Here is a 14,073-nt window from a genome sequence, read left to right on the forward strand (position 1 = left end):
GTTGGGGAGGGGCGTGTATCAAAATGACAGGTAAGCCATCACGTGGACGTCTAACAATATCGCCCTACAGGGAAACCACCATCTTGTGCAGTTACTTGTATGGAATCGCAAATAAATGCCCACTATCCTTCTTCCAGTCTCAAGATTACACACAAGAGAAGGATACATTCAAACCCACACACAGGCATCACTTCGCGCAAAAGCATCTCCCATACCTCCCTTAAGAGAGATGAAGAGACAGACCTGATTTGTGAGAAGAGTCACCAGCTCCATAGATTGCTTTGTGCACTTGACACCGTGACTTGAAGGTTATACATTTCCTTATCCTGACGCCTGTGCAGACATGCTAGATTGTGTAGTAGGGGGTCAGCAGCAGTCTGAATAACTGAACTTCAACAATTAGCTGGGGAGCACCAGTAAAATAGATTTGCTGTAGCCCATGAAAGTAGACATGGTGGCTCTTTTTATGGTAGAAAAGGAATGAAAGAAAACCATACAAAAGCTAAGCAATTTAAATGAGAGAAAAAAGAGGGCTGCATTAAAGATTGCTTATAAATTCCTCAACTTGGTCGCTGGGTAGGACCCAGTGCTGGGACCTACCATGTTGCTTGCCTAAAGGACGAAACCTCCTTATTTAGTAGAAGTAGCCAGTTGGCCACTGGACTTGTGCCCTTCTTTTTTATCACAGCGGAAATAAGATAGCCAAATTACGGTAGCCACAAGCTGATGGATGTGAGCATGGCTGAAGAGTAAAAGTGATTAATGTTCAGTTGATTGCAAATGTGTTTTTTTTTTTGTTTTTTTTTTTGGCCAGGCCTGACTCAGGAATATAATTTTTTCTGATCAAAAACGACTAACTTGGAGATGGGAGAAACTTTATTCTCCATCCTCTGCCCTCCCAAAAATGAAAAAAATACTCTATATGAACAGTGATGAAAATATCCAGCTACATAGAAATCTGTTTTTCAATTTACAGTACAGTGAATAATGGAGCTGTACAAGCACACACTGTATGTTAATTGAATAGTATAGTGTTTTTCTAAATTATGGCAACCTACACTGCTCACACGTCTCTTCTCTAGTGCCTCATGACTCAAACTTCTTTGTCTTCTCTTCCTCTCTCCTACCAGCAAATAAAAGTAACAATGAATGAGGAGGATATGGACACCTATGTTTTTGCTGTTGGAACACGAAAAGCACTGACCCGGCTCCAGAAGGAGATGCAGGACCTGGTATGTTTAGATCCTTCTTCTGTAATCCTCTAGAAGGTAATCATTGGCATGTGAAAGTACTGGGTGAAATGTGACTGCTGTGTGGTGATGTCTAGTATTTAGTATCCTTATCGGGATCGCCTCTCCCGGCTCCACCTCCTCTGGTGCCCGTCCGTGCGCCAAAGGCGTGCCCGTCTGCGCCAGGATCGCGCCAGACGTCTTGCCCTTGGTCGCCAGGCATTCCTTGCATTATACTCGGGAGAGGTTGTTGTTGCTACAGGTGAGGAGCCTCCCTCAATGTATTCCCCTGCATGGGCATGAGGACACTTAACTATCGGTGCCCGGGCTGTCGATACTCTGTGGTCAGGGAGGCCAGCATTGATGGAGGAGACCTGAATATTTCCCCATGTAGGACTGGGGACAGAAAGAGGGTGGGGGCTGGACCGGAGGTTGGTCCTTATGACACACAGACCCGAGCATCAATCCCTGCCTTACAGGCAAACTCAGGGAATCACTCGCTGGGGATCCTCCTAAACGCACGTTCCGTGACTAAACATCATGGAGTATTGGAGCTGCTGCTACATGGCACATGGCTCTGCCCCCAGGGTATGCGTTGCACTGTCTGGATAGAAATGACGGCAGAGGGGGCGGTTTAGCTATCACTTACAGAGACCACCTGAAGTTACAGGTCGAGGTGGTTGAAAATTTGTACGCTGAAGCATTACAATTCAGTATATTTTCAAAAGATACAACTATCTCCCATGGGCTTTTGGTCTATAGACCGCCTGGACCACGGGCCGCTTTTTTGGGGGCCCTGCAAAAACATTTGGAGTCCTGTACTAAGTTTGAACCTTATAATATTCTTGGACTTCAATTTTCATCTGGAGGTCAAGAATCATTCGGACACTGCCAGATTGTTGGATAGTATGGAGGGATATGGACTCCAGCAGTTGCTTCCCGACCCACACGGGGGGGACATACGCTGGATGGTTTATTCTCCAGCCATCCTGACCTTCTATATCTTGGGACAGAAGCTCTCCCGTGGACTGACCATCGGGCTGTGCTATTTAGTGTGGGAGCCAAGATTAGACATATAGGGGGTCCGCAGAGACCTGCCAGAATTATGTTTAGGAGATGGAGTAGAGTCACACATTCAGCCCTTCTTGAGGCGCTGCCCCCCCCCCCCCCCCCCCCCCCACCCTGGATACTAATAATGACACAGCCGCTGCGCAGTTTACGGACTGGATCACTAATGCTGTCAACCAGGTCGCTCCCCTCCAGGTAGCCACCCAGAACAGACGTCCACCTGGTGCCCCTTGGTATGGCCCAGAGTTGAAAAGTTTCAAGGTTGAATGCAGACGGCAGGAACGGTTGTGGAGAGTAAGCTACGACAGGACCTGTAAGCAAGCCTATGGTTTGGCGTTGTCTAACTATAAACTTGCCATTCAGAATGCTAAGAGGGATTACTTCTCTCGGAAAATCTCGGAGGCAGGAAATTCGTCCAAGGAGCGGTTTAAAACAGTATCTTTTCTGGCGAATTCCCAACAGACAAGCCGGTTCAGACCGGATCAGTTGTTTTGCGATCAGCTTGCCGATTTCTTTAAGAACAAGGTTACTACCATCTATGCTGATCTACTAAACACTGTAGGTCTCCCGTCTCCTCCTTTGGAGGTATCCAGCTGCAGCCTGTCAACTATTCCTCCCTTGTCCAGAGATCAGCTCAGGATACTATTAGGTTCCATAAAATCGGGAGCGGCATCAGACCCCTGTCCTCCCCATATTTTACATCAGGCTACCGATAAGGTCATACCTACTCTTACGGCTCTGATTAACCAGGTACTAGCTGCTGGACGCTATCCAAGTACGTGGAAAACAGCGAGTGTAAAACCCCTTTTGAAGAAATCCTCGCTTGACCCCGCGGAATTTTCTAGTTACCGTCCAATTTCCGGCCTTCCCCTAGTGGCTAAAATTGCTGAGAAGGCCATAAACCAGAGCCTGATGGAGTATCTTGACAAGAACGATGTACTGGATAGGTCCCAGCACGGCTTCCGACCTAGACACTCCACTGAATCGGCTCTTAAAACCACAGCTGAGGGGATTTGAGCTGCAGTGGACGGAGGGGGTCGAGCGGTGCTCGTCCTTCTGGACCTGTCCGCTGCGTTCGCTATCGTTAACCATGAGGTACTGCTCCAGCGTCTAAAGGGAGTTGGGATTGTGGACCGTGCTTTGGCTCTTTTGGCGTCCTTTTTGGACAATCGTACACAAAGCCTACAATGGTCCGGGATATGTTCGCCCAACTTTTCTCTTCCTTGCGGAGTTCCGCAAGGGTCGGCTTTATCTACGACCCTCTTTAACATCTATGTCAGACCACTGGCTAGTTTGGTCAGACGAAATGGATTCACGCTGGTATCCTATGCGGATGACTCGCAGTTAGTAATATCAACTGTGGACCACCCTGACCACACAGCGGCCAAGTTTCATGCTTGCCTTATTGACATGATGGACTGGATGCGCCTGAGCTTTTTAAAGATTAACACCGAAAAGACTGAGGTGATGGAGTTTGGGAAAGGTCCCTTAATTTGGAACTCCCTCTGGTGGCCGGCGGAGGCTGGGCAATGCCCCCTCCCGGTCAAGGTCAGGAACCTGGGTGTGATTTTTGATGACAAACTAGAGATGTCTGCCCAGGTCAACAGCTTAACGTCATCATGCTTCTTTCTCCTAAAAACCCTGCGGAAAATTTTCCCATATATTCCTCAGGCGCTCCAGAAGACTGTGATGGCCGCTTTGTTTATGTCCAGATTGGACTACTGCAATGCCATGTTTTTGGGGGGGAAGGATAAGTTTCAGGTGGGAAAAATTCAGTCCTTGCAGAATGCTGCAGTTCGAGTTATTCTGAACCTGCCCAGGGGCTGCCCCACCTCTGAAGGGAGGAAATCCCTGCACTGGCTTCCGGTCCAACAGAGGATAGAATTCAAGGCTCTCGGTTTGGTTCACCGGGCCCGTTTTGGGGGTGGCGCCAATGATGCAAGTGACAGATTTAGACCCTATGTCCCGCTTTGCGATCTGCTAACCTAGGATTTATCTGTACTTCCAGATTTAAATTTGCGAGATGGGGTGGTCGCTCTTTTGGCACGTGTGCCGCAAGATTATGGAATCTCCTGCCACTGGAATTGCGGCTGCAACCCAATCATGCCCTTTTCAGGAAAATGCTGAAACATCGCTTATTTCAGGCCCAACCATAATCTTTCTGCTCTCCTGCCCGACTATCCACACCTCAGCGCCAAGACGCCTTCGGTATTCGAGCGCTCTACAAGCTTCTTTATACTTATACTTATTACAGAGATGGTTAAAATAGTTTCAAAATATGCTGACCATCTCAAAGCCAACAGAACCTGGCCTTCACGCGCTCTGCTGGCAGGCAATCGTAGGGCTTGAAGAAGGGAGGATCTTATGGGCTTCATAGGGATACAAGGTTAGTCAGGAAGTTGCAAGTTCACCAACTCTACTAAGGCTGGCACTATTGCAGCACCACATACACAATGAATTTTTATTTTATCATCTTGGTTTCTCCTGACCAGCTGGGCTGTTTATAGCTTGTTTCTCCTGAACAGTCTCTGCCAGAGTTGTCGTCCTCACAAATTCTCCTCTCAGCTTGATGTTGCAGATTTGCCTTGGTTAAACAAAACCTCTCTTGGAGGGTGCAGTTCAGGCCCTCTTTAGGGCAGGTAAGCTTTCCTCATCCTAATGAGCAGATACAATTACAAAGCTTCTTGCAGGATTTCAAATTGGGGCCCAACCTAGAGAAAGCGCAGCAACCCAGCAGAGGTTCAGCTCCTGGCAACATGTTTGCCATGCACTGGTGCACTCAAACAAGTACCAAGTACTTGCTCTGTCTCACTAGGGTTAGTATTTATCCCACTTTGGTCCCCCAAATCAAGGTGCTGCTTTTTCCAAAAGTTTAAAAGCTCTGCATATATTATATTAAATATATTGGGGAGAGGAGTTGACATAACGGCTAGGGCGGTCAACCGATTTCGAGTCTCGGCAATGACGCTGAACATCCTGTGATTCTGGGCAAATCACTTAATCTCCCCGTGCCTAACAAAAACAAGCATTTGCAATGCAATAGGTCTCGCATTTATAAGAGTTTGAGCTATTGGCATTGTAAATCACAAAGGCATTTATTTATGTGTTGACCTAAAAAGGAGGAAAAAAAAGCTTAAAACGCAGCCAGACACGTCACTTTAATTGAGGAAACTGGGCAGACACACAGAGCTGTAAGATAGGGGAACCATAAAGGAGGACAAGCTAAAGCGTAGCATGCCGATATTGCTACAAAAGTATACAAATGGGAAAGAAATGATGCATCTGCCTGCTTTTTTTTTTTTTTTTAATTATTTTTTAGAAATTTAGCCCCAAGTTCTTGGCTGCCCTTCCACCTTGCATGAAACGTTGTGCTTTCACCCTATGAGTTACAAATGAGAATAAGTCCCCTTCAGCAATCAAAGCACAATATAAAACCATGAAATAGTTAAAACCTTCTGTTTTGCACAGGCTAATGTGCTCCACCCAGACAAACCAGCCAAAAAGCACAAACACCTGAGTCGCTAATTGCCAGAGCAAGTTTTTGTTTTCGCTTTGGTTTTATTCTAATCTAAAACTAAATACAAAATACTTTTGAACCGGCGATATAAATGAATGCACTAGGAGCAACTGTTCAAGAGAAAGATTGTTATCTGGTGCTGTAGGCGGAAATAGTTTAGAGTTGTGTTTCTATTGTTGAAAGATGAATTTCGAGGGAAGGACTGCAGCAGTGAACTTTCCTGCAGGGGAACGTAAAGTTACAATCGGCTGATTTTTTTTTTTTTTTTCTTTTTTTTTTTTCTTCCAAATCAGGCTTTCCTTTCAAGTTGAAGATGAAAGAGGAGAGAAGTGCACTGTGAGACACCAGTGCACTGTGCCGCATGGAACCTTGACTTGCTTCTCTCAGAAAGAGTCAGGATGTATGTGTGGATGACAATTTGCTTCCTGCATCTCGCACAGCTTCAAGCCAATTTACATACAGCACCATGAAGCCTTGCTTAAACATCCGATACGGTAGGTGCGGGTGTTTAAAGACCGGTACTTACACATACAAGGACCCTGCAGAGCCTGAGCTACAGCCTCTTGCGCTCAGTGAATGCCCCAGAAATATTAGATCATAAACAATAAAATTGAGCACTGAGTTAAGCAGCACTTAGAGCTCAATTAATAAAGAGCAGCGTACGAGGCAGTCCTGGAAGGCTTCAGCTTGTATCAACAGTCACAGCAGACCGAGTTAGCTGCAAATTATTGAGTCTCTGACTCTGGCACCTCCTACTAACCACCCAACCTCGGCTGTGCATCTCGTCACAGACATGCATGCTTACGGAGCCGCGATTGCTAAATTATTAAATAAACGGAAAAAGAAATGCGCTGTTTGCCCACTTTTTTACCTATTTATTTCCTTTTGTAGCAATCGCGCTACACTGCGTTTTAGCTTTAAACCTGTGAAGCTAAAGTGCCGCATGACGAATGCTACTAAAGCAAATACCCAAAAAAGGCAGGCAGCCGACTTTACTGCTGCTAATAAAGTTAATAAATAGTTAAAAAAAAAAAAAGCTTTACTTTGTAATTTTTACAGTAAAGCACATTTTGAAAAAATTACCACCTCTGCTGCATCACGGACAGCAAAAAAACCCAGCTCCAAATCTAAGTTTGCCTTGAGCATTTATGAAGAGACAAAGTGCCTTCGTCCTCTTCAGTGACCTTGGCATCAGGGTGTTAAACCGCAGTGAGTTCCAGCCTGGATGAGACTCAAACAGGAGAGCTGATGGTGTTTGAGAGTGAGGCAGTTGTGTTAGGCCCCTTTGTAGCTTAAGACACCAGGCCTCCCTGCTCTCCTGAGCGATTGCTGCGCAAAATGAAAGGCACACTCAGTGGATATCTCTGAAAGTGTCCCTGTGGCGGCAAACTGCACCTGCACAAGGTTATCTAATTTCGCTGGTTTGAACACACACAAGCTGTCGGATCTACAAGTTAGATCACTTTTCTGCAGCACTGCATCTGAGTGTATGTACCTGAAGAATAGGGGGATCAAGTTGGGGATGGGCACAGGATCGAATCAGAGTAGGATGACTGACTTAACTTTTAGCCACCCAATGGAAAAAAAATAGCTAGTGCTGTCAAGTTATCGCTTGTCAGGTGAAGGAGCCTGTCCAGTCCTGGTTGTATTCTTTGCATTCTTCAAATTTACCTTTAATTAGAAAACTGCAAATCCCTGGGTGCATAGTTTAAATTTTTTTTAGTAAAAATGGGCAAGCTACCCAAGCCTGGAATGCGGTAACTTGAGCTCTCGCTGTTGAATACCATCAACTTGGATAATTATAGCACCTGTTAATTGGTCGCCTGGAGGGAGATTAATTTGTGATGAATGCTCAGTAAACAGACATTTATTCAAACGTTTGTAGGGATGTGCAGGCAGACACTGTTCTACACTATGCGAGGGAGGATATGATGTAGTGGCTTCTCAGCTAGATATGAAATCTGCCTACGTGCTTTCTAATCACTTCTCAAATCAGCCGCACCGTGTGATCCCTGGCAGTTCATTGCATCTCACGTGCTTGGGGTCCTTTACTAACCAGCGTGTTTAGAAATACACAGGAAAATCTTCGGTCTGCACCAAACCGGTTTATTCTTAACCAGAGTACCCACACCTTCTCTGGCTAGGAACCACCCGCACATCCATGTTGCGCCCCATGTCCCTTGTGGGCCAACATAACATGTTTCAAATAACTTTTTAAAGCCCCTACGGCCGCTCCAGGACAGAGCCGACCCTTGCTGGGATACCGCCCTGGGCGGAAATAAATGTTGTCCTTTCCTGCAGCTGGTGAATAAAATAGGGTAATAAACAGTACGAAATCTTTGGGTCTATACAGAAAACGTTATATTTGTGTGGCACATCACTACTGAAACTTAACAAGCCTATCAACACAGAACCAATGGCTATACCACACAGCATAAACTGTGGGCATTTCCCTTTATGGTTTAACTTTTTTTATTTTTATTGAAAGACAGCTCAAATGACATCAGTTCAAAGAACATACATTGAGACCCAAGTACCCCTTACAAAATTAAACTACCATCTGGGTCTTTGTCAGTCTTCCTCTAACCTAAGTGTGCTCCAACTGGGTAATCCTATGCTCGACCACAACTTTCAAGTATAAACCCCGCCCCTTCCCACAAAAGAAACCCCCCCCCCTCCCCCCCCCCAATTAACTCAGCCTCTCCGGTCTTCCCTCGTGCCCCCCCCCCCCCCTCCCGAGCTTTACAGCGTGCCCAAAGCCACTGCCAAGGTAATGTCCGTCTCCATCTGGAGTCTCTGTAATACATAACGGCCTTAAATATCGGGGACATGTAACTTCCCTAAACTCTGAGGATAAGTGACAAAAAGGGCTGCCACAGCTCCCTGCATCCGTCTCTCTCCCCCGCCAAGGTTAGCGCCAACTTTTCCATACCCAGGACATACCACAATCGGTGGAGCCATCCCTCAAAGGTCGGTAGCTGAGGCTTGCGCCAGTGTGCTAGTATGTTTTGTATAGTAGACCCCAGCGCGATGGCTGTCAACATGCCTCTGCGAGAGCGTAATGGGACCGTCAGAGGGTTGGGCAAGCCCAAGAGCACATAAGCGGGGAAGCGCGGTATCTCTGTCTCGAAGTGCTGGTCCACTTCATCCAGAACCAGCTTCCAATAAGATTGGAGGTGTGTGCAGTCCCATAGTATGTGCGTAAGGCTACCCAATTGACCGCAACCCCTCCAGCATGTCTCCTCCCGAGAGTGATCCATCTCATGCAAGCACTCCGGTGTATAATACCAGTAGGTCACTACTTTCGTGAGAGTCTCCGTGAGCCCCATGTAGTAAACCGAATGTCGTGCTCTGTAGTAGATGCCCTCCCATTCTTTGAGTCAGGGATCTTCCCAGTTCTCGTTCCCATCTGAGCCTGCTCGCGTTGTGTTTGTGTTTAATCTGCAGCTGTTTATAAAGATCTGAAACTAGGTGTTTGTCTGATGTGCGTGTGATAAGCCATCGTTCGTAAGGGGAGAGGTGTCTCTCTGCCCCCAAGCGAACCTGCGGCTGAAGCGCCCGGTGTCTTACTTGCATGTACCGTAACCTCTCCGTCTCCGGCAGCCCAAAATCCCTCTGCATAGAAACTAACGAGTTCACCCCCTCTTTTCCGTAAACATGACATAGGGATCTACAGCCCGCTGCCCTCCAGCACGAAAAGGCAGCCTCTTCTAGTATTGGGGTGAAATCGGGATTGCCCATCAGTGGAGTAAGCGGGGACGGGAACGACGTGAGTTCGTGTGTGAGATTAGTGGCGTCCCAAACCGCTAGGGGGACTTGCGTAATATAGGAGGCATATAGGTTAAGCGGCCGATGCGCCTTGCGTAGAAAAGGAACGTCTTGTAATGGTCGCGCAGCTACCGCCTGATCTTGAATAGCCAATGCTTCTCGGATTCCCATCTACTCCACTCCACCACCAAGTATCGCAGCTGAGCTGCTTGAAAGTAGAGTCCCAGATCTGGGATTCCCAGTCCGCCCGCTTCCGGAGCCAGTACCCCCAGGGCCCGCCGCATCTGCGGTTTCCTCCCATTCCAAATAAACCGAGCCAGGTCTGACTGTCGCTCGAATCCATCCCGCTGGTGGGCGGAGAGGTATAGTTTGAAAGAAATGGAGAATCTGTGGAAGGATGGTCATTTTGACCGCCGCAATCCTACCCAACCACGAGAGGGGATAATGCCGCCATCTGTCAAGGTCTCGGCGAACCCTGTCACGTAGCTGTGTGTAGTTCGTCTGCACTACCTTAGAAAGCGATGGGGCCAGTTGGATCCCTAGGTAAGGTATCGTGTCCGTTGCCCACCGAATAGGGAGCCGGGATTGCAATTGCTCACGAGTGGACCGGGACAGTGACAGATCCAGGGCTAGGGATTTCTCAGCGCTCACCTTGAACCCAGCCGCTCGTGCAAAAGCCTCCAGTTCTGCCCAGCACGCCGGGAGGGCCGGGCCCGGGTCAGATAAGGCTAATAAGACATCATCCGCATATAAGCTAATTGTATGGACGAAGCCCCCAAACCGGATTCCTGTGATCTCTGGGTTTTGTCGCACCCTCTGAGCTAGTGGCTCCATATAGAGGGCAAAGAGAAGGGGTGACAACGGGCATCCCTGTCTCGTGCCTCTCTCAATGTGGAATCTGGAGGACGTGCATCCGTTCACCCGAACAGTAGCTGTGGGGTATCTATAACAGTTCAGGATATGCGTGCGGAATCGGTCGCCTATTCCAGCCCTCCGTAATACTTGCTCTAAGAATGGCCAATGTACCCAGTCGAACGCCTTTTCGGCATCCATGGCAAGCATCATAAATTCCCCCGGTACTCGAGTGGCCTTCTCGATAAGATGCAATATCCGTTTAGTATCGTCAGACGTCTGTCTCTCCGGGATGAAGCCAGCCTGATCCGGGTTCGTGAGTCCCGGCATAAGGGGACAAAGGCGAGAGGCCAGTATCCCCGTATATACTTTAAGATCTACATTGAGGAGTGATATCGGGCGGTAGGAGCCACATTGCGCTCCATCCTTACCTGGCTTAGGAATTACTGCTATTGACGCCTTCAAGAGATCGCCTGGAATAGCTCCCTGTTCAGCAAAGGAATTGAACAGCTTGGTGAGGATCGGGGCCAGCAGAGAGCCAAATTTCTTATAAAAGAGAGCGGGAAAGCTGTCCGGGCCTGGGGCCTTTCCCAGTTTAAGCCGTGAAATGGCAGACACGACTTCTTACGTATGAATGCTTCTGTCCAGATGGTCTGCCTGCTCAGGTGACAAAACTGGTAATTCGACCGAGTCCAGGAAGGCCTCCCCCTCCGAATGGACCAACGGGGCCTCCGCATTCAAAGATGCATAAGTCGCGGAATGTCTCTGCAATAGCGCTATCATCTGTGGCTGTCGAGCCATCTGCCCGAGAAATCAGTTTAACAGTCTGCCGTTGGCGAACCTCTCTGAGCTTATGAGCCAAAAGACGCCCGCATCTGTCTCCCCCCGCATAGTAGGCATGTTTCAGCCTCAACGCGGCATACTCTGCCCTGTCCTGGTCAAGCGCTGCTAACTGTTGGCGAGCCGCTTTAAGTTGCCGCCATACTCTCGGAGCTCCTGTCCTCTGGTGTATGCGTTCTAGCTCTCTCACCTGTTGCGTAAGCTCTTCCCGTTTTCAGCCGCGATCCCTATTGTCTGCAGCCGAAATCGAAATGAACTAACCCCCCCACCCCCTTCCCCCCCCAGGACTGCCTTTAGCGCTGCACATTGCATTGCCAGTGAAGTGTCTGTGTTGTCATTATGTGTGCAATACTCATGAATGGTGCGCTTGATGCGTTGAACTAGCTCTTCTCGGTGCAAAAGAGCGTCTCAGACGCCAGACCCTAGGCGGACGTGGCGTGGATGGGAGAGTAAAAACAGCAGTCACCGGAGCGTGATCGGATAATGACACCACCCCTATGTCGGCTGCTGTTGAGAGTGCTCTCATCGGTGCCGAAACTAATAGATAATCTAACCGGGCATAGGTCTTGTGCGCATTAGAGTAAAAGGAGTATTCCCTATTGCGGGTATCGCCAAAGGTCGCCTAGCCCCAAATCCTGCAAGCCCTTCTGCAGAGATGGCCCCAGCTTGGTGTGAGCGCTGACTGGATCTGTCCTGGACGTTGTCAAACACCAGGTTAAGATCCCCCCCCCCCCCCCCCCCCCCCCCCCTATTATGATGTGGCGGTCTGGTGTAGTCGTGGCTTCTGTGAGCGCAGAATGCAAAAATCGCTCAAACCTCGTTTGGGGCGTAGATGGAGCGAATAGTGAAAGGCAACCCCCCCCCCCCCCCCCCCCCAAGAGCAAGATGATAGGTCAGAAGGCGACCCCTGATCTCAGCCACCTTATGGAGGACCTCCCCCCGGAATCGCTGCGCCACTAGTATCGCCACTCCAGCTGTCTTAGTAGGGCCAGAAGAGAAAAACTGGGTGGGGAACCTCCGAGACCTAAGGCAGTGGCAGTCGCGCGCCAGTAAGTGTGCCTCCTGCAGGAGGCAAAGATCCGCTTGGGAGTTTTCTAAGTATGAAAGAACAGCCTTGCGCTTGACTGGATTATTAAGACCCCGGACATTCAGGGTCGCTACTTTAAGTATGGTGGGTGGCATGATGAGTGTCGCATGGGGAACTCTGCAGTGTTACGGCAGCACACACTGCAGCTCTTGAGTTCCGGATTGTCAGTCAGGGACACGAAAGTGCAAATGACGATTCGGGGTGTACGGGGGGAACTGGCATGGAGCCCCGACTCTCTCCTACCCCAACAAACCCCCCCCCCCCCCCCCGAAACAAAAACAGAAAAACCCAAACCATGAATACTGCAACCATATAGTCCGTTGCACGCCTGCAACTGGTAGAAAGTCATTGGGGAACGTCCATTAATCATTGAAGGAAGCCTCCCTCCCGCCGAGGATTCAGATGCGAGATAATGAATATATCCGGTCCCGTGCTTGTCCAGTTCAGCTACTCTGCGAACCCGGAGGCTCCGTTGACACAGCTTCCAATGCCGATAGACGCCCCTTCGAGATCTCAGCAGCTGGTGGTCTTTTAAAACGGCGTCTACAGCCCTGCTGCCTCCAACGAGGCTCTGCATGTCCCGAGCCTGATGTGGAGGCCCCTTCTCTCCCTACGTCCTCTGGGAGGTCCACTCCCAGCAGTTTGGCGGCCTCGGACAGAGAGCGCAGCTGGTACAGTTTGTCGTCTTTACGAAAGACCAAGCGGAAGGGGTGACCCCAGCTGTAAGGGATGTTGTTGTGCTGGAGATGCGCCGTGATGGGTCTAAACAGGCGCTGTTTTTGCAGCGTGAGCGCGAACAGGTCTTGAAACAGCACCGGTCTGTGATCTCGAAATTGTAAAGGGTGCATACGGCGTGCCTTTTGCATGATCAACTCCTTGGTACGGTAGTCCTGTACACACACCAAGACATCTGACGGTAATGCTGACGATGCTCTAGGGAGACCTACTCTGTGCCCGATCTATCCCCAGATTCGTGTCCAGCGGGCGCTCTAAAATGTGGTTGAATAGCTCCTTCGCGTAGGCGAAAAGATCCTTAGAGTCTTCGTCCATTTTCACTCCTCTAATCCGGATGTTATGACGACGAGAGCGATTTTCGAGGTCGTCAAGATGTACCTGCAGGTCCACCTGCTGATCATGCAGTCGAATGATCTCTTGCTGTAGATTTGTGATTTCCTCGTCATTTCCATCACTTTTGCCCTCTAGATCCGCCACTCTTTCGCCAATACTGTCCACATCGCGGCGGACTTCTTTGAGCTCAGACGTGAACTCTTGTTTGAAAGTTTGGATGTCGTCTCGCAGCGCGGCGAACATGGACTCCAGGAAGGCCTTAGTGATAGGTTCCGAGCTCCCGGCGTCCGGCCCCCCCTTGCCGGATCCCCCGGCGTCCGTAGTCGTGGCCATCTGACCCCCGGGAGACTTGGAGAACAAATCCTTAATATTTTTGTCTTGCAGTTTCCTGTGCGTAGCCATAGCGCAGGCCGCAGTTCCCCGTGTGTATCCTGCGGAGTGCCTCCCCACCGGACCGCCACACAAGTGAGGCCCAGCAGGCGGCCCAAGGACTGGGACCCCCGCCGCTGTTCAGGGGAGTCTAGCGAGTACAACGGCTAATGGAGCTTATATCCTCTGTCCCCGTAGGGATGTCGTCAGCGTCGGAAGGCGATCAGCCAGTGCTGCCAGGCCACCTCCACCAACTCTGGGCCTCGTGCTTCCCT

General features: G+C 49.3%; 1 protein-coding gene across 3 annotated transcripts in view; it reads left to right on the forward strand.

The window, feature by feature from the left end:
• Window positions 1-14,073, forward strand: part of LOC146871944 (PAT complex subunit CCDC47) — a 636,305-nt gene that overhangs the window by 180,874 nt on the left and 441,358 nt on the right. For all 3 annotated transcript variants that reach the window (XM_085652333.1, XM_085652350.1, XM_085652340.1), the window contains exon 7: window positions 1,131-1,232. In XM_085652333.1, the coding sequence (XP_085508459.1) occupies window positions 1,131-1,232 (102 nt within the window). The remainder of the gene's footprint in view (window positions 1-1,130; window positions 1,233-14,073) is intronic.

Source organism: Triturus cristatus, chromosome 1_1, assembly GCF_964204655.1.
Source record: "Triturus cristatus chromosome 1_1, aTriCri1.1, whole genome shotgun sequence".
Taxonomy (NCBI): Eukaryota; Metazoa; Chordata; class Amphibia; order Caudata; family Salamandridae; genus Triturus; species Triturus cristatus.